We start from the raw sequence: 21,115 nt of genomic DNA on the forward strand, positions 1-21,115 counted from the left end.
TGCGGACAGTGCACAAAACAACAAAAATTCCACTAAAGCGTGAAAAAAACCAAAAGTTCTCCACAGGGAAGGAGCTCAAGTGCTGCACGGCCTGTCCCGAAGCGCTGGAGGCCGCACGGCCCGGGCGCGGCCCCGGCCGGGCCTGACGGGGCTTCGTCCCCCCCGCCACTCGGCGCCTCAGCCGCGCGGGCGGGACAAAGCGCGGCCCCGCCGGACTACACTTCCCAGAATGCCCCGCGGCGGGCCGCGGTAGGAGGGGCGTGGGCGGGGCGGCGCAAAGGCTGCCGGGAGTTGTAGTCGCGGCGGGGCGGCGGGCGGGCGGACTTCACGTCCCGGCTTGCCCCGCGGCGCTGAGGGGGCGGTGGCGGGGGAGGGGCGGGCGGTCCCTGAGGGAGCCGGAGGCGGCGGCGGCAGCGGCGATGTCGGTGCAGGTGGCAGCGCCGGCCGTGGAGCTGAAGGAGCTGAGCGGCCCCATGGATAAGGCGGCGGGGCCGTCGTGTGAGCCGGTGACCGCTCGCCCTCCCGGGCACAGCGTGGCCGCGGCCCCCTGCTCGCTGCCGGCCGCCGAGCGTGAGGCGGCCCCGGCGTCCTCCTCCTCCTCCTGCGGCGGCGGCGGCGGCGAGCGGCCTCCGCTGAGCGGCTGCCCCGGGCTGTCCGCCGCCGCCGCGGTACCGCCGGGCGCCGCCAAGGTGCCGCAGGCTTCGGCCATGAAGCGGAGCGACCCGCATCACCCCCAGCACCGGCACCGCGACGGCGGCGACAGCGGCGGCGCCGCGGCCGAGGCGCTCATCAGCCCCGACGGCACCGTCACCGAGGCGCCGCGCACCGTCAAGAAGGTAACGGGCAGAGGAAGGGGGGCGGGCCGGGGGCGAGCACACGCCCTCGGGCGTGGGGACCCGTCACCGCTTTGTGCGGGGACCCCAGACCCCCGTGGGGACATTCGCGGGGAACACGTTCACCCCACCAGGGAGGGGGAACGGGCCCGGTGCTTGGGGGCAAGACGCTGCGTCCAGCCGGGTGGGGACCGGCCCGGCGTGGGCTGCCCCGTGCCTGTGTGTTGGTGTGTCCCGGGGGCTGTCGTGGGGCTTCTCCCCTGGCCGTGGGGCAGCTGCCGGGGCCGTGGGGCTTCTCCCCTGGCCTTGGGGCTTCTCCCCTGGCCGTGGGGCTTCTCCCCTGGCCATGGGGCAGCTGCCGGGGCTGTGGGGCTTCTTCCCTGGCCGTGGGGCAGCTGCCGGGGCCGTGGGGCTTCTCCCCTGGCCATGGGGCAGCTGCCATGCCCTGGCTGTGTTCTGGGGACAGTTCTTTGGCATCGTGGGGTCCCATCCACTCCTGGTGTCCCCCTGCAGTGTGCTAAGTGTGGGGTGAACACACACACTGTGGATGTGCCCACGGACACGTGTGACCAGCGTGGTCCTGCCCCGTGGGTCTGTGTCAGCCACACGTGTACCCGGAGCTGTGCTCGCTTGCACGCTCGTGTGCACCCAGGTGTGTGGGTACCCGCTGGATGTGTGCATATGCACCCGCTTCCACACACCCGGGCCCGTGGGGCGTTCGCAGGAAATGCGGGTGCCACGTATGTGAGCTCCAGGGTGTGTGTGGGTTCACATCGGGTTCACGTCCCCAGGGTTATCTGCTCGCTCGGAAATAGGGATAATCAGCAGATAAAAACGATGCCCGTCCCGTTGGTGTGGGAGTGATAATGGGGTGTACCTGGTGCCCGCTGTGTGTGTCTGGGTGTATCGCTGGGTGCACACCCAGGGTGGGTCTGCGCAGGGTGTCCCGTTCTCAGGGGTGCCCCTGGCACGGTCTTTGCCCATCGAGGAAGGACACAGACCACAGTCTACGCAGTGAATGTGTGCTGGGAGTTCACCTGTGGATGTGGCATGTATGTGCCATGACTGTCCTGTGAGCATGTCCGAGCGTGCGTCTGCCCTGTGGGTGTGCGGCACGCGCCCATACGTACCCCCTAGATGCATATGTTTTTCAGGTATATATCCCCCCAAGGTATTAATATATATGCACATACAGGAGCACCCGTAGCTGGTTATCCATGTGTTCGCAACTGCTTTTGTACTTACATGTGAATAGGCAGGCATAGATGTAGCTATACATCCACTTGCGTATATATGAACTCATATGTGCGGAGGTAAGTATGCAGATACAGAGGTGGGTGTGCTACCCTACATCCTGGTATGTGTACAAACATGCATATAGATGCGTACACACATACAGGTGTCTACACGCATGTGTGACATATACTTTTCACATGCAAGGGAAGTATACCTGCTAGTTTACATGGTTAAATATCTACAGTGTCTATATGTGTCTATAGCTGCACAAACGCTGACAGAGGTATATATGCACTAAGGTACACCTGCTTTCCTTGGATGCCTATGTATGGGTGCAAAGCAGCACCCGTGTGGACATAGGCACCTGTATGTTACGTGTGCTTGTACCTTTGCACATCTGCCCACACCCAGTCATACAGATGTAAACATCCTTATAGACGTAAATGCATTCAGACACAAACAGACAGCCCCATATGTGTCACCTATAGACATCCCCATTCCTTTGCATACACAGATTATGCATGTACCAGTGTCCACCTATAGATGCACCTACATCCGCTCTGTGACTTGTTCATGTAGATACATGTGTGCGTTATACATGTCCCTCCAGTGGATGCACCCATGGACAAAATACTCCCCATAAGGGGGGGATATGTGTACTTTCCTATAGATACAGCCTCCTATAGATACACAGGGCCCCCTCCTTGGATGGCTGTAGAGAAACACACCTTTTCCACAGAGATTCCGGAATTCTTGGTGCCTAGCACCCTTCCCTTCGGAAATCTCTGGAGAAGGAGTTCTCCCCCACGACACAAGAGCCTTTTGGGGAATGGAGGGGAAGGAGTGTCCCGGTCACGAGGGGAACCTCCTCATGCGTTAAACTCGGGTGAAGACTTTATCTCCATATTGCTGGACTTCCTCACTCCTTCATGTTGCTGTGATATTTCCTCTCTCTTCAGAAGGCCCAGGATGAGGGAGTTTGTTCCCATAACCGTGGTGTCCCTGAAACTGGAGTCTCTCCTAGAGACTGTGGGAAGCGGCGTGTCCCTGTAAGGTGAACGTCTGCCCGAGAACAGGGGCTGGATCAAGGGCTCCATCATCCCTTAGAAATACCTCCTGGAGGGGTCCAGTTCCTCCCTAAAGGACATTTTTCTGCTAAGATTGTGACTCTGTCCCCAGTGTCTGGAGCCCTGTCCGTTTGATATCCTAATCCCATCTCAATTTTTAGAGACCCTCAGGGTATCCGTATCCTCAAGTGTGCTTGATGCTTCTAAACTCCTCCCTTATTCCCCTCCTTTCTCTCTTTTTTTTGTTAAACAACATAAAGATGTTTTTCCTTACACCTTCTCCTGAAGTCCAGCTCCTGTCACAGCGTCAGACGCCACATTTGCATCACTAAGTCTACAAGGGGAATATTGATGGTGGGTGATGGGATCGTTATCTGAAAACAGCTTGAAGGAACCTACATCTCTCTCGCTGAATACTCCTCAGAGTGCCAGAGGATGCTTTGTAAGAATTTGTTTAGGAGCTGACAATCTGTCTGGTTGCTAAAGGCAGCGAGATGTGTTGATGGAGGGTATCTGGGAGTACATACTGTTCCTTCTCCTTCTTTTCCCCCCATACTCTTGTTTTCCAGTGACTTCAGTGCGTACGTTCCAGAGATTCAAGATGTTTACACACTCCAGATTTACAAACCCGGAGTCCTTTCCGCCGTTTCTTAGGAAGTCGTGTCATTTAGATAAAACACCAGATTTGGGAGCTGTAAGGATTGTTCCCGGTCCTGTGGTTGAAAAATTGGGCACGCGGAGCTGAAGCATCTGGTGAAGGGTTTAGTACAAAAATAAGTCTAAAAGAAGCAGATAAAATTTTTAGTCGAATCCAATAGAATTTTGCTTTAGGACCTGAAATAAAGGTAAAGGTCTGTTAAAATAGATAAGCAAGATCATGTCAAATTTGTAGTGAAAACAATTAAACTGTAGTTCTTCACAGAACTTTCCTGGAATAAAAATATCTTGGTAGTTTTTTCTTGACTGGGTTCTATATTAAAAATATTGTTTTCTTTCCTTTTTGTTTTTTTCATTTCCTTGAAATTTTACCATGTGTTCCTGCCACCAAATGTTTGTTTTGTAGTTTTGACACGAGCACAATAGTTCTTGGTGAATCGCCGCGGCTGTTCTTTCCTTCAATACCTCTCTCCTTTTGGAATGTATTTTACATTGCTTTAGTGTTTTACTTATTCCTGTCTGCCTTTAGATGTGCTAATTAATGTTTCACCCTGGTAGGGTGGGGATGGTACATGTGCCCAGACTGGCAAGTGTTAATGACATTGCGTGTTTGTGTTTTTATTTATTTGTGCGATTGCTTCATTTTGTTGTGATATTGATGCGTAGACCTGATTCTGCAGCCTCGCGCACCTGCCCGTACAAGAAATGTCGGCGCTCCTGCGAACGCAGAGCTCGAAGTCAAGGCCGCCGGGCTCGTCTTCGCGACACCTGCGGGGGTGGCGCCCGTCAGATCCGGGTGAAGATGTTGGTCACGGTGTTTTTGTTCTCGTCGGGTTCTTGCTGTAGATCCGTGTTCTCACGATGTGGCTGGAAGGCCTCGCTCCTCAGGTGATGTTGGGCTTGGCTTTTCTGGTGAGCTGACTAATTGATGTGGCTGTGACCTTTCTGGGTGTCTACACAGGGGGGTTTAGCTGATCCCTCTTGTCTGGTGTTGCTTCAGAGCTTTCTGCCTTCGAGAAGGGCTGGTGAGCGGGTCTTTGACCTGCGTCTGAGGCCTGGGCTGGTGGCCTTGAACCTCAGGGCTTGTCTGGACCTTCTTCTGCCTCTCACTGCATCTCCTGACCCTCTACCTTCCCCCTCTTGGAATTTCTCAGTATGATTCCAAGATGAGGCAGTTCAGGGAAGCTCAAACTACATAAAATCCCTCACTTTCGGCTGAGTTGGTTGTCCCTTGCGATTCCCTCCACCGTGGGGTGACTCAGGGGATGGTGTTTTGTTCTCCCGGCGCGGGGTGAACCGTGTTCCTGAGCAACAGCCTCAGGTGTCCCGGGCTCAACTTAATCCGTGGATGTGAGTCAAGGCCCTGAGTCACACAAATTGTTTACGCTTTTAGATTTTTAACGGTGTTTTTGGTGATTAGATGATCGCTCATTGGCTTTACCCGGGGGGGCGGACTCTTCTGGTTTGTGTTGTTTCTCAGGGCATTTCTAGATCAAAGTGACTTTGCACAACTTCTGGTGACGTTGTCATTGGCGCGTGGGGTGGGAGCTAGTGAGGGGCTGTAATTAAAGACTGCCAAAGTGATTAGCCTTGTAATGACAGCTCTGCGCCCTTCTTTCGTTGAGAGAAGAACATGTACTTAAACAGATGCACTTCTTGCTTTAATTATTGTTAACTACTTGGCGAGTGAGGCTTAGTAACGGCTCCTACACCACACTGGGCAGTTTGCAGCTACACAATTGCTGTTTAAAGTTTTATATTAAGCATGTACTAATTTACAAAATGAAAGGTTATTTATGTGTTTTTTCGGTCCCCGCCGCTCAGTACCGAAAGCACAGCTCGCTCCTTGGATTTCAAGCTGTGTTCTTCTCTCTTTAGCATCATTAAACTGGCGGTTTTTAGAACTGGAAGGTTTGTCGGTGCTGTTGTCGGTGTTTGATTTGCAGGTTTGTCGGAGCTGTTGGTTCATTTGGAAACGAGCACGGTTGCTTTTCCAGCCCTGGAGTGCCCGTGGCCGTAGAAAACTGTGGCTTTTGTCTGCGGGCAAAGCAGAAAAAGCAGAACATAGAGGTGTCCGGTAACGAGGCCGTATCCTTGGGTAATGTCACCACTTCGGTATAACCTTCCTACAACTCCCGGCTGTAGAATTCTCCGGCGAAGTGATTCCACGGCAATAAATGCCTGGTGCTCAGCAGACTGGCACATTCCCCGACCGGCGGAGGTTTTATTCTGCTGCCGCGGTGAACGACTCTCTTGTGGCTCGTCTAAATGACGGCTCTGACCTTGGCTCCCAGCAGATTTCGTCGCCTGCAGGAAAACGCAGCGTTTTCCTTTGTAAACATCTGTAAATTCCTTGTGATGTCCCCACATCCCTTTGTGGGGCGGGGGGATTTTTCGGCAGATGTGCGTTCCGCTCATGTGTTGGTTTTGATTTTCTCAGTTTCGTTCTAACCCCTGGCGATCGCTTATGCCAGGTAATAATTGTTTCCCCCGAGGCTGAATTCCCAAGCGCTGCTCCTAATGAGCGCAATTTGAATGCTATTTAGGAAAATCTTATCACGGGAGGCTGTATTCTTTTATTATGTATAATAATCTTGGGCCTGTCTCCCGATGAATGTACGTAGGTTAATTCTAGAAGGTGCCTGTGTGTGGCTGCTTGGGGCTGGGTGCACAGATCAATGTGTCAACCTTTGGCATGGAGGCTCGGGAATGGAAGAGAAGATAAAGGAAGACTGGGGGAAAAAGTGATAGAAAATTAATGGCTGTGAATGCGCGATTATAAAACACAACGACGTGGAAGTGAGAAGCTGGGGTGCGGTTCAGGGACCTCAAACTTTGGGGCTATGAGCGGCAACCGTGCGTTTTGCTGGGAGGCTGAGGCACCGGATCCCCGTTGCTTTGCTGGGGAAAAAGAAAAATGCTGAACCACATAATAATCTTTGTGTTTCTGTCTTTCCTGGGGGGACAGAAACCTGGTATTTGAATTTACAAGCAATTAAAAGCGTAGTCTTTGCTTTGGCCCTGACTTGACGCTTGATAGATGAGCGAAGTGAAGCAATTGCGACTTCAGGAGTCATGTTTGACCTTTTCGGGTTTTCTTTTGAACTCTGTCTAGTGAGTTGTAAAACAATGTGATGATTTACCTCGAACAAGGAAGGTAAAACTAAAAAGAAAGGGGTGAGGTAGCTCAGATTAACAGGCAGATTTCCCCATCTGACCAAGCGACCTGCAGCAGTGATGAAATTTGACGAATACTAAAGACTGAAAGAATGGAATGAATTGGAATGAATCCAGATGTTCTATAGAGCTACCACAGTGGTAGGGTACAAAAATACCCGCTTCATTTTCTTCTTTGATATTTATTTTCTTCACTTTTGCAGATTCAAACCAGAGACCCAAGCACAGAGCCCCAGTCACGTGAAGGAAAACTCCTCCCCAAGCGCGATGGTTGACGTGCCGTTAAATCCCCCTGTAGAGAGATGAGCTGTAGGCAAGTTGTTGAATCTGAACGATGGATGGAAGAGACAGAGCCTGAAAAATAAGGTCCAGGCTCTAAATAAAAATACAGAGTGCTGCTCGACTTAACTGCGACGTTCTAGGGCTTCATGTGAGCACCAAACTGGCAGGAATTAAGGATGAAATAAGCTTTAAATTTCTTGCGTAAACCCCTCCATGCTCTTGTCTGCTGTTAAGGGCATTTGTAGCAAAAATATATCCCACTGAAATGCCACAATTTCAGCCTAGGGAAGCCATGATGAAGTTCATCTCTTCCTTTCTTCTCAAGGGGCTACTGATGTTGGTCAGTTTTGTAAATCCAAACATAAGGTGGGGAGTCAAACTGGGTCTTTCTGGGAGCAGCTGCTGGACACAGGCCCTGCAAACAGAAAGGGCAAAATTCACAGTTGTAGTTGCAAGAGCTTCAGTTAGAAGCTGCCTTCTCAAAATTAAGGTGAAATATTGCGGTGAAGTGAGAAGGAGAGGAGGTTTAGTGAATTCTGTTTGCGCCGTGCGGAAGCTCTGTGGGACCTCCAGACAAAGGCCAGGCTGGAAAGTGAAATTCAGTGTGTTTGCTGGATTCAGCAGAAGAATTTCTGGGCTTTAAGCTTAATCCACCTCTGAAGTGGGAGATGTCTGTAAGTGAGAAAATAAGAGTGAGGACCGTGGAACAGTCGTTCTTCAGGGAGCTTTGGAGATCCGAGGTCAAAGATTTTAAGGAAAAAGGATGATTTTATTGTAAGAACACTTCTCAAATCACCATTTTTCCGCTTAAGGCCTTGAAGCAGTAAATGCTGTTGTGCTTGTACCCACTGGTTTTGTGTGAACACCTTTAGAAAATGTTTGTCTTGTTTCTAGTTATATTTTGGGGAGGTGAATATTACCTAATTGTGTTGGTTTGGCATTTTTTGCGTCACAAATTGTGCAACTTTTCCTGCAGGCAGAGCCGTGGGTGAACTATTGGCTTCCTAACACAACTTTGAAACTCCAGATAGTTTGTAGGTGCAGCTCATCTAATCTGTGCTTATTCTGAAATACAGTCCCTGGAGGGAAGGACATTGAGATTGATCAGAAGTTATAACTTCTTGTTCTGCAAAAGTGTACATGAAGCTGATGAAATTGGCCTCCTGATTTACGATGCTCCTACATAAGTATGAGCTTTCATATGATTTGTGCTGTAGAGAGAACCTTTAACTCTTATTTTAATTTATTGTAGTATTATTGGAAAATACATGTATAGCTATATAAATATGTATAGAAGTATTTTTATTCTTTGTTTTTATATAGGATATATTTATTATTAGTAGAAATACACAGAGATGGCTCAGGTTGCTAAAGAGCAGAGGCTCCCGTGTGACTTTGCAGCGGCCTCGGTGACCAGCACTGAACTGACATTTGCAGGGACCTCCCTGAGAATCGAATGACACGGTCGCACTTGCGTTCTGTTCATGTCCGAGGCCAAAGGCTTTTCTGCAAATATAACATCGGGACACCCTGGAGTGAGCAAGGAGAGGTGAGAATTGAGAATTTAACGTTCTTCTGCACCCTCAAAAAAACTCGTCGTAGCGCTGGAACGCTTTGGAAAGTATTGGCCACCTTCTGCAAGACATCACCGCGTCGCCTCAGGTTTGTAGATGGGGATTTGATGCGCTGAAATTAAAAGAAATGGTTAATATATTTGGGTTTTCTGCTGCGAAGTGGAGGAGATCTGAAGCTTTTTCCCCAGACGTGCCATTATTAGGTAGGACCGTTGTTGCAGCCCCCGCTGCCCGCGGCTGGAGCCGCGAGTGCTCAGCGCTTCTCAAAGCTCTGGATCATGAGCCATGGAAAAAAACCAACATGATGATCTTATATTTCATGGCCAGATGTGAGACGTTGACTGAGGGCGTTTTGCCTCGGACATGCCCCAACCGACGCACATGCCGAATTGGTCAGAAATGAGTCATTTAATGGTTTATTCCTTTTTATTTTTTATCCTTTTCTGCCATCCATCCACCTGGAGCTCCGCTCTGTCTGCACCTGCTTGCGCAAACTTGCCCGGAGCGACTCTGGCGAAGAAAAATACAGGATTTAATTACATCGAGCAGCATTTAACTGCGTAACCAAAGCCCCTTGTTCTTCTGGAAATCTCCTGTCTCTGTGTTTCGCAGCTCCCTGATGGGAAGCAAAACATCATTAAGTGTAGAGTCTTGCATCTGGTTAAGAACAACCCCAGGTTCCAGTATAAGTTGGGGAATGAGCTATTAGAGAGCAGCGTAGGGGAAAGGGACCTGGGGGTCCTGGGGACAGCAGGGCGACCATGAGCCAGCACTGGGCCCTTGTGGCCAGGAAGCCAGTGGTACCTGGGGTGGGTTAGAAGGGGGTGGTCAGTAGGTCAGAGAGGTTCTCCTGCCCCTCTGCTCTGCCCTGGGGAGACCACACCTGGAATCTTGTGGCCCCTCAGTTCCAACAGGACAGGGAACTGCTGCAGAGAGTCCAGCGCAGCCACCAAGATGCTGAAGGGAGTGGAGCATCTCCCGTGTGAGGAAAGGCTGAGGGAGCTGGGGCTCTGGAGCTGGACAAGAGGACACTGAGGGGGGACTCATTGCTGGGGATCAATATGGAAAGGGGCAGTGTCAGGAGGATGGAGCCAGGCTCTGCTGGTGACAACCAGGGACAGGACAAGGGGCAATGGGTGCAAACTGGAACACAGGAGGTTCCACTTGAATTTGAGAAGCAACTTGTTTGGGATGAGGGTGGCAGAGCCTGGCCCAGGCTGCCCAGGGGGGTTGTGGAGTCTCCTTCTGTGCAGACATTCCAACCCGCCTGGACACCTTCCTGTGTAACCTCATCTGGGTATTCCTGCTCCATGGGGGGATTGCACTGGATGAGCTTTCCAGGGCCCTTCCAACCCCTGACATCCTGGGGTTCTGTGATTCTGTGATCAGCAACGTCAAACCCTGAAACCGTGTTCCGTCCGCTGATGGTGGAAGGTTTTGCTGAAGGTGGTGGTGTGTCGGTGCCTTAATTTGCAGCCTGTGTGACTTCACGTTGAGTGAACAACCTTCTTACTTTATTTTTGCCGAGCTTTCCAGCCTTGATATTCTAATATTCTATTCTAATATTCTTAATAGATATGTATTTTTAGCATTTTACGATGAGAAATGTTTGAACGCTGCTGCGTGCCGACCTTACTTTAAATTGCAGAGGTAGCATTGTTGGAACTCCAGGTATTTTTTCTTTTAGTTCGTGACAGAGCTTTAAATAGGAGCCGGTTGCATTTTTCATGAGCGTCAGAAAGAGGAAAGTCAGCTGAAAAATGAGCTCGCTCCCCAGAACTGCTGAACCGCTCTTATTGCAGATTTGATCCCCAGAGCACGTATTGAAAAGCAGGAGCAGCACCAACACGCCTTCGTCTGACAATTAGGAAACTTTACTTGGTGAAGCGATCGCCGTCTCATCCCAAAGTTACGCGAGGAAAACCAGGGATGGACGGTTCCCATCAACATGACTCAGGGCCCAATTTAGGCGAATAACTCACTGTGGTTCATGCTGGTATCTGTTCCCAGGAAACTTTCCTTCAAAAAACTTGCTGGCTCCGATTTGCTGTTCTCTCCGTGACTTTGGTGTTTCTGGAGGTGGGGAAATGTGCTTGGATCCTTTTCAGTATCGGCTCAGTTGGGTTTTATTGTTTGCAGAATGCGCTGGCTTGTGTTTGATGTGGATTGTTTTGAAAGCCAACTGTCTGCATTCTGTGCTGAGAGATCGCTGCTGCAATTCCCAGGATTTCACATGCACCGGTTCGGTATTAATCAAAGTGCTTTTCTGTAACACTAAACTGTAATTGTTCTACTTTTGTGTCACTGAATCCCAGTTCAAGCTTTGCTGTCTGCTGGTAGTTTGTCAGATTTGAAGAGCCAATAATATGGATTTTATATTGGAGTAATGTAAAAGTAGTTTCTCTTGAAATTTGGTTCAGGTGCATGAGATCTTGTTACTTTTTTGTGCTTGTAGGAGTACGTTGAGGCCACCACTGACACTTGGCTTCCCGCGACGGAACATGTGATGGAAATGACAACGTTTCTGTGCTGCCTTGGTTTGTCCAGCTTCCCTTTGGCTGCTCCGGAGGCAGCGATGGGTTGTGGAGGCGTTGAACCGAGGTTAAGACCAGGGCCCAAGGAGCAATATTGCAGAGATCCTCAGTGTGTGTATTATTTTTGTCTAATTATGAATGGTGACGAGCCACCCGGCAGGTTCAGGCAAGCAGCCGCAGGAGCCGCAAGCAGATACCTGGTGAACTGGCGCTTCGTTTTGTGCCCCGCATGGGCGCTTGGTTTGTCGTGTGGTGTGGATGCCGAGGAGGTGACAAGTTCACAGGCCTTAGTGACATTTGCTGGAACCGTTTGGGGAACTGATCTTCTGCTAGACTGGGTTTGAGAGTCAAGCCGTGCAGTCGTCATGCAGGTCACGCTAAACCGGAGCAGGGAAATCAATATAAAACCAAACCAAACGACAAACTGAAACTCAACAATGACCAAAAAAAACCCAAACAAAACAAACAAATATTAAAATAAACTAAAAACCCCTGCAACAGGTTGGTCCAAGAGGGAAGCTTTGCTAGGCTCTGGGTTTAGGGGCGAGTTTTTCTGTTGGTCAGGCAGTGTTTCTCTTTGCCAACTTAAGCCTGGACTCCAGCCCATGCTCAGCCTGCAAACCTGTTAGGAACGGATTATCTTTCGAATCGCGCTGGCCTGAAAATGGAGCGAATCTCAAGACATTATCGTGGTTGGTGTCAAATCCTGTGTTTTGTTATTTCTGTGCACATTAGAAGATGCTTAATTCTTTAATTCAGAAGGGGAGCGAAGACGCCAAGAGCAGAGAGCAAGTATTCATTGTGGGTTTGTCTTTTTTATTAATGTGTCACAGTAATTTAATGTGTGATTTTAAGATTTTTCTTTTTTTGTGAGGAAAAGTAGGGATTAATACTTGGAGCTTTAGGGTGAACCTATGTTGGTCTTTAGCATTTTGGAAGAGGCAGGAGGACAATGACTCGTCTTCAAGAAGGATGGATTTAGTACTTTCGTTTGACCTTGGTGGTTGGATGCAACGTCCCAGCTCCTTTCAGTAACGTTAGTGGAAATGGATCTTTTGTGGTAGATACTGCGACAGTGTTGCCTGAGTGTGCTCTGGCTCCTCTCGCGCTCTGTGTCCGCGCTTCACGTGTCCTTCAAAAGGAAAGAGAGTCTGGGAGAGCCCATCAGGGCAGGAACAACTAGACCTTGCCAGCCTCCTGATCTCTTCTCCTTGAGGAGTCAGTGTCTCGGTCTCATCCTTGGTACCGACCCCCCCCAGACATTTGTTAGTCTAGAAATGGCTTGTTTGGAACAGCATGTTCCGTATTGACTTTGAGCTTTGAAGGAGGTTGGTGTGAACATCTGCAAACCTGCCGTTTGTCCTTCTTTGTGGTCTTGTGTGGAGGCCAACAGAAGGGTGACAATGGCAGGGTGTTCGTATGCTCAAACCCCTTATCATAGGGGGAACGGGAATAGAATGATTTTTGTTGGAAGAGGCCCCCAAGATCGAGTCCAACCATTAACCCAGCCCTGTCCCTGCCCTGAGAACCTCATGTCCGTCTGTCCAGCCCTCCAGGGCTGGTGACTCCAGCACTGCCCTGGGCAGCCTGTTCCAATGCCCCACAGCCCTTTGGGGAAGAAATTGTTCCCACATCCAACCTCAACCTCCCCTGGCGCAACTTGAGGCCGTTTCCTCTGCTCGTGGCGCTTGTTCCTGGGGAGCAGAGCCCGACTCCCCTGGCTCCAAGCTCCTTTCAGGCAGTTCAGAGATCAGAAGGTCTCCCCTCAGCTCCTGTTCTCCAGCTGAACCCCCAGGTCCCTCAGCCGCTCCATCACATTGTGCTCCAGCCCCTCACCAGCTCCGTTCCCTTCTCTCCACTCGCTCCAGCACCTCAAGCCCTTTCTTGGCGTGAGGGGCCCAGAACTGCCCCAGGATTGGCGGTTTGGCCTCCCCAGGTCCCAGCACAGGGACGGTCACTGCCCTGGGCCTGCTGGCCACACCAGTACTGGTCCCAGCCAGGATGCTGGTGGCCTCTTGGCCACCTGGGCACACGCTGGCTCATGTTCAGCCGCTGGCGCCAACACCCCCAGCTCCTTTTCCAGCCGCTCTTCCCCAGCTGCAGCGTCCATGGGGTTGTTGTGACCCAAGTGCAGGACCCGGCACTTGACCTTGGTGACCCTCAGACAATTGGCCTCAGCCTGTTGATCCAGATCCCTCTGTGGAGCCTCCTGCCCTCAGCAGATCAACACTCCCACCCAGCTTGGTGCTGTCTGCAACCTCTCTGAGGGTGCACTCGATCCCCTCATCCAGATCATTGATAAAGACACTAAACAGAACTGGCCCCAGTACTGATCCCTGGGGGCGCCTGGAAGCCGCGTTATCCTGCAGTTTGCTCTGCTGGTGCACTCAGGACTCATTTTCACCTGTTTGTGATGCAGGAGTGTAAAACTGAAGGAGATGGAGTATGGAGCCTGGAAGTCTCGGCTTGGAAAGGAGCAGGTGGCCAATGCGGTTGGTATCCGGGTCTGGACAGAGATTTTGTAGCAGAACCTGTGGCCCTGGGGTGTTTGTGTCAGAAGGACTGAGATTTCAGCTTGTACCGTCTCTTTCCCTGCTTCCCCATCAGTGTTTATTAAGCTATTTCCTTCAGTGCCCATGGTCTTCAGGGCTCAGGGCTGCTGTGAAGGCCAAACAAGCAGGAATTTCTTGTCATAAACCAGTGACTTGTTCATCTTGCATCCTTCTGCACAGGTTTCCTTTTTCTCCATCCAGATCAAACATTAAAAGTCATCGTATCTTACCTGTTAGAGCCAGAAGTGATTTTGTACACGGCCAGGAATGAGAGATTCCTCTCTATGGAGTGACAAAGCACAAGCAACATGCCGGAGCCCTGTGCCAATATTGGCTTTTCCCCTCTGCTTCTGCTCTATTAGCACCGCTGGGATCTGCTCCTCGTGCTCTGATGGATGTTGAGATCTAAGCTGCTGCCACTTAGAGTGATGACAGGAGAGCTGCAGCTCAGAAGGTATTTTAGACTCTTTTAAACTGAAATACCTGCAGTCATATGTGGAAAATCTCATTTCAAGCTTAAATAGAAGAGTCAAATGGGTATTTTTTTACCACCTGAGCTTTCTTGCCATCATCGTTATTTCCTAATGTAAGCGTGAAGTTTAACTGGCGGGGTTAAAAACTCTGGAGTGGAGAATAACCAAGCAGCAAAATAAATAGCAAAAGCAGCACTGAATACCAGCCTGTCCTTGGGTTTTGTTCATCATCCTGCTGTTTTTTCAGGAGCTGAGGGCCACGAATGCAAGCTGCAATCCTCAAAGGGAGACACAAAGTAAGAAGGAAGGAAAAGATAAGTAATTTATCACGCAATCCGCTTTGTATCAATGAATTTAGGGATGTCTACATTGGAAGGTACACTAAACAAATGTGGGTGTCAAGTCACAATCCATTTGGCGATGGAGTCGTGATGGTTCTTTTACCTAGAAAACACAATTAGGTGGTGTTGGACGTGGTCGGCCTGTTCCTTCACACGCAGGAGGCGAGTTGATTAGTTTGAGCTTAATTACACACAAATTCAGATTTCAAGCATTTTAGCTAAACGAACCTTGGGTTGAATTTTGAAGAAAAATCAAACATTCTTACCCAAAGTAAAATATGTTGTAGATGTTCCAGGGAACAAGGAGCATTTTATTGATGAGTCCTTGGAAGATCTCGTTGCGTAACAGTCCCCAAATCCATGCGTTTCTCCCCAGTCTGTCCCAGGGTTTCTCTCAGATGGTGTCACGGTCCGTTCGGCGATGGACTCGTGATGGTTCTTTTACCTGGATCTCTGAGTGCAAAATTAAGGTGACCAAAATGCCAAGGGGTTATAATTCAATCAAGCAGTGTTACTTTATTGATTTGCCCGTAAAGCGGCACACGATAGAGACAGAGTAAGAAAAGAGAGGGGAAAGAAACAGGGAAAGTAAAGGAAAAGGTGAGAAATGAGGTTGCGTTCCTCACCATCCAGTTCCAGAAGCTCCCTCTGGTCTCCGGTCCCGTGCAGTCCGGCCGCTCCTCCGTCGTGGTTCGGGATCCTGTGGCGGGAAGATCTTCACCGGTGTCCATTCTGGAGTCACCTTGTATGCTTCTTCACCCCCCTGCTCCCATTGTTTCAGCCCAGTCTCCGCCGTCACTTTGCAACCCAGGCTTAACTGCGCAGGCTCAAAGGATTCACGCTTTCTTTTGCCAACGCTTACGTGTGCAGCATTCAGGGTCTTTCTCTGGTCCATTGGGTGAGCTCAGGCCCCTTGGCGAGCTCTGGACATGCTCCTTTTCGTTGGCCGTTGTTTGGGGGAGCAGGTGAGGGACACGTGTGACTGAGGCTGCAGGTGAGAACACATTCTTCTGGACGGCAGCTCTTGTCCCTGGGTCGAAGAGACCCTCATAACAACAGCTTTCCAGAGGCTGGTTTGGCTGGAGAAGCAGGCAAAGTCCACAGCACGAGCCACCCGCTATCGGAGAAACAGTGCAACACAACGCTTCTGCTTGGGCCTCTCTCCAGGTCATTGTCCATCTGTTCTTTTGGTCAGGGCTTCAGTTCTCTAAGTTCTTGATGGCGATGTTCAGGCAAATACTGCTCCATCTTCGGACCGACTCTCACAAGCTTCTGCATCTGCTTTATCACTAGTGAAATATCACAAACTGGACAAAATTCTCCTTCTGCTTCTCCTTTTGAAGCTGCTGCAGGTCCGTGGCTTCGCAGAAAACTGGCTGCAGGGCCATCGCCAAAGGTCACATTTTACTGCTCCTCGCTTTTCTTTTGGGAAAAATCCTGGATTTTGGACGTTTAAGGTTGGGTGAGAGAAACGTCACCTCTTCTGCACACGACCAGGGAGAGAAACGGAGCTTCATCCTGTTGTGCCTTGGAAAGCGCCCATATGGACGTTAGTTGAGGAGAAATCCCGGAGGTTAGGAAGGAGGGAAAAATTAAATGAAGAAGAAAATAGTTCCTATTTTAATAGGGAGAAATAATTACATGGGTCTTTACTCTCCTTAAGCGAGCAGTGGGTGGGTGGCTGTGGGAAGCCTCAGTCTTCCAAAATTCACCTGAAGCCCAAAAGGAAGATTAGAACAGACTTCAGGCAGTTTCTTAGTCCGGACTAAGGTCGGCTTTGCTTATTACAGCTGTGCTTAAATTGCAGGAGTCTTTTCCAAACCATTTCGGACAGTGGTCGAAGAAGAAACGTTTTACAGTCTCCTGCAGCTCCTCCTGCAGCTCCTGGGCTCTCGTGCCGAACTTTCCAGGCTTGATACTCCAGGATTGTCGTGTCGTTTATTCTCCCAATAACTAGGGGTAATTCTTTTCTGCCTTGATACGATCTCATTGTACTTTATTTTTCCTTTAGAAGAAAATTGAGGGGGACCATGAACAAAATAGTATTTAATTGTGGTTCTGCTCTGGCTTGGGCTCATCCAGAACTTCCACATTAAAGAGTGATGAGCGCTTGCTGGAAAGAAACCACAGAAGCAGCACTTCCCTGAGCAAAACAGGGGGTTTGTTTGGGTTCTTAAAAACCTTTTTGCATCAACATCCTCTACAATAATCCAGGCTTTTAAGTTGGTTTAAATTGGCTTATTCAGCGCTAATGTTATGCAAGATTCCTGATTAGCGGCGTGGAGTTGGAAGTTGTGAGACTACTTGGAGCACGATGGAATTAAAGTCACCGTGGCAACCATTAGAATTAAAATAGGCTTCCTTGGGCCGCGCTCCCGGCATTATGTGGAGCATTCGGGGCGACCACGCTGGTTTTTCGAGGGTGTCTTTTGTGAGGCCTCGGCCTCACCGATCCATCAACTCCTCCAGATTCCTTTTTCCCTGCAATATTTCAGCATTCGGGTCCAGCGTGCACCAAACCGCTCGAGTTTTTCTGAGTAACCGTGATCGTGCAAATGTGGGTTCACGGCGCTCGTCTCGCTGAATGGCTCCGTTCGGTAATGCAGAGAATCGGTGCCTAGAATTCAGGCTCATTGTACCAACTCCTGGCTCTTGTGAGAATGCGGAATTCAGAGTGTGCGTCAGTGCTGGTGTTTCGGTGAGTTTGGCAGCGGCTGCTCCGGCGTTTGTGCCGCTGGGAGGCAGAGGAGCAGCACGAGGGGCTGTGAACTCTAGTGCCAAAGCTGGGCTGAAAACCTGCTGTATGGATTTTCTGAGAACCTTGGGGTATTGAGCCATTGTGGTGTTCAAAACCCAAAGCTTTTTTCCTATATTTCTAAGTGAAAAACCACCCCGAGGTTTCTCTTGTTCACTCGCTCATTCAGCTTTTTCTCCGCTGACTAATATTTCTCGCAGGTGATTCCTTGATTCATTTTTAAATGTTCTTCCATGTGTGGAACAGCTAGTTTGCTCTTCTGCCCAAAACAGGTGATCCTCAAAGGAATCATTGCAAGTCGCATCTGAAAATGACGCTCTGGCCTGGCTGTGGATGCGAGGACACGGCCCCATCACCTGCAGGCTCCTGTTCTTCTCTCGGCAACTCTAATCCTGATGGGCATAAAGAAACTATAAGGACACGCTAACGCAGCCGTCAGCACTGGGAGTTGCTTTCCGCACACTTTATGTTGTAAATACCTTTCGGACAGACTGTAGCCCGTGATGTTTAACCTGAATACCAGGTTGATGCAGCAGGAGGAGAAAGAAAAGGAGGGGGGAAATAATGGAAACGGGTTTGAAATCTTGCGTGGAATTCTCTTGAGAGGTGGAGGAGAAGTCCAGAAACTCCATCTGTGTCGCGAAGGCTGTTTGAGCAGGAGCTGCTGGGTTTAGTGAAAGGATAAAACAATAAAGTTGGTGAGGAGGAGGAGGGAGGTTGGAATAGACCCCTGGGGAGTCTTCAGAGAACAATTTTGAACTGAGAAGTGATAAAGGAAGGAGTGATGGGCTGTAGATTTATGTTTTCATGGATTTTTTTATGTCATGGATATCAAAAGCACTGGGTTGCCCGGGAAGCTGTGGCTTAGAGTAGCTTCTTATCGATGACATTCCTGGTGGGATGTGCTGCCATCTGCACCTTCCAGCTTCAGTTTCGGGACACCCGGTAAAGAAATTCCGCTGTAAAATAGTGTGAGGTTGAACGTGGAGCAGCCGGAGATCTGCAGTGGTGCAAGAAACCTTTGGAAGGGAGCTGAGCACAGGAACACAAGAAGCATTTTGAACACAAGAAGCATTTTGAACACAAGAAGCATTTTGAACACAAGAAGCATTTTCCCTTGGAGCAGGTGTGTGTGGAATGCAAAGAAGCATCTTCAGAGGTCAGCGCGTCCTTCAGCGCAGCGTTAACAAAGAGCGGAGCAGATTGAGTGGGTGCCAAGTGGGGCTTTTCGAAATGGAAACAAAACCCGAAGCTTCGGTCTGGGCAGGTTGTGTCTCTGCTCAGCTGGTTTGTCAAACTGTTTCTGTGGTTACCGAACAAACCAGCTCTTTGCTGCGGGGCTGCAGATGAGGATTTATATCACAGTATCACAGTATGTTTGGGATTGGAAGGGACCTCAAAAGATCATCCAGTCCAATCCCCCTGCTGGAGCAGGAACACCCAGGTGAGGTCGCACAGGAACATGTCCAGGTGGGTTTTGAATGTCTCCAGAGAAGGAGACTCCACAACCCCCCTGGGCAGCCTATTCCAGTGTCTGTCACCCTCACTGAGAAGAAGCTTTTTCTCAAATTTAAGTGGAACCTCTTGTGTTCCAGCTTGATCCCATTACCCTTGTCCTATCGTTGGTTGTCACCGAGAAGAGCCTGGCTCCATCCTCATGGCACTCACCCTTTATATATTTGTAAACATTAATAAGGTTCCCCCTTAGTCTCCTCTTCTCCAAACTAAAGAGCCCCAGCTCCCTCAGCCTTTCCTCACACGGGAGATGCTCCACTCCCTTCAGCATCTTTGTTGCCCTGCGCTGGACTCTCTGCAGCAGTTCCCTGTCCTGCTGGAACTGAGGGGCCACAACTGGACACAATATTCCAGATGTGGTCTCACCAGGGCGGAGTAGAGGGACAGGAGAACCTCTCTGACCTACTGACCACCCCCTTCTAACCCACCCCAGGTCCCATTGGCTTCGTGGCCACAAGGGCCCAGTGCTGGCTCATGGTCATCCTGTTGTCCACCAGGACCCCCAGGTCCCTTTCCCCTACGCCGCTCTCTAATATGTAATTTCCCAACCTATACTGGAACCTGGGGCTGTTCCTGCCCAGATGCAGGACTCTACACTTTCCTTTGTTAAATTTCATTAGGTTATTCCCTGCCCAACTCTCCAGCCTGTCCAGGTCTCTGATGGCAGCACAGCTTCCAGTGTCACCACTCCTCCCAGCTTGGTATTATCAGCAAACTTGCTGACAGTCACTCTATTCCCTCGTTCAAATCGTTAATGAATATATTGAATAATACTGGCCCCAGCACTGCACTATGTACTGGCCTCCAACTGGACTCCGCACCATTGACTACCACTCTCTGGCTTCTCTCCTTAAGCCAGTTTGCAACCCACCTCACTACTCTATTGTCCAGCCCACACCTCCTCAGTTTAGCTGTGAGGATGCTGTGGGAGACTGTGTCAAAGGCTTTACCGAAGTCAAGGTGACCACATCCACCGCTCTGCCATCATCCATCCACCTTGTCACATTCTCATAAAGGCTATGAGGTTGGTCAAGCATGACTTACCCTTGGTAAAGCCGTGCTGACTGCCCCTAATAACCCTCTTATCCTTGATATGCCTTGAGATGGCACCAAGGACAAGCTGTTCCATTACTTTCCCAGGGACAGAGGTGAGGCTGACCGGTCTATAATTACCCGGGTCCTCTCTCTTGCCCTAATGCGAGTTTTTGCCCTATATGCGAGTTTAGAGACCTCCAGGTACCTCCCAATGGTCCAAACTGCTTTCTGCCCGCGGGAAAAGAGGAACAAAAGAGAAGCAAGTGGATGTTTGTGAAGGGATCCGCTTGGGATGGTTCATTCTTCATCACCAGCAGGCATGGAAGGGTTGGAGTGTCCGTTCCTACTGGCTTTCACAAAGAAACCCCCACTTGTCACTATTTTTCTGCTGATTCTCGAGCCTTGAACGCGGCTCCGAGAGCCTTTTGTTTCCGCGGAGCTGGATCACCTCGTGAGACGCTGCACCAGGCGGGTTTTGCTGCGCTTAGTCCTTCGCCGTGGTGTAAAACTCGATGTGCGAGCAGAGGGTCTCACCCAAGCGGCAGAGACAAAAAGAACACGTTTCGGGAGGGAAACCTTCACTCATTTCTGGGGTAGGAAAAGGCTTTCAGAAGTGGGGGATTAGGGAAGAGAAAATCTTCGTGTGACTCACCCAACTTAGCTATTTTGTGGTTTTAAGACGGCCTTGGCTGAATTGCTTTAGCTCTCCATACCTTCCTCTTATTTAGCAAGTGAGACAATCCCAGTTATCTCTCAGAAGCAGGTCTGAATGTTTATCACGTGCTGGGTTTGTATGGCACTGTTTGTGCTCACAAGACGGATGGGACCAAAAGCCACTGGATGCTCGAGGAGAACTTCTCAGCCGGTGTCCTGCCGCGGCTCCTCGTGCCGTTCCAGCTCCGTCTCCTGAAACGCTCGTGTCTCTGCTGAATTATTCCCTGCTCCGGATCGCGTCCGGCTTCTGGACACCAACCCAAGGGTTCTCCCTCCCATGTTCTTCCACTGACCCTACAGACCCCACACAAGCTTCATTTCTGACCATCCGGAGAGTTCAAGGGAAGGCTGAATGTATCCCAAGGGGTTA

General features: G+C 50.1%; 1 protein-coding gene across 1 annotated transcript in view; it reads left to right on the forward strand.

Annotated features, from left to right (window-relative positions):
• Positions 1-419: 419 nt before the first annotated feature.
• AHCYL2 (adenosylhomocysteinase like 2) overlaps positions 420-21,115 on the forward strand; it is a gene marked incomplete at its 5' end in the record, with an annotated part of 103,316 nt that continues 82,620 nt past the window's right edge. The window contains one exon of the mRNA XM_080356905.1: positions 420-836. Within this exon, the coding sequence (XP_080213031.1) occupies positions 420-836 (417 nt within the window). The remainder of the gene's footprint in view (positions 837-21,115) is intronic.

Source organism: Nesoenas mayeri, assembly GCF_963082525.1.
Source record: "Nesoenas mayeri genome assembly, chromosome: 1".
NCBI lineage: Eukaryota > Metazoa > Chordata > Aves > Columbiformes > Columbidae > Nesoenas > Nesoenas mayeri.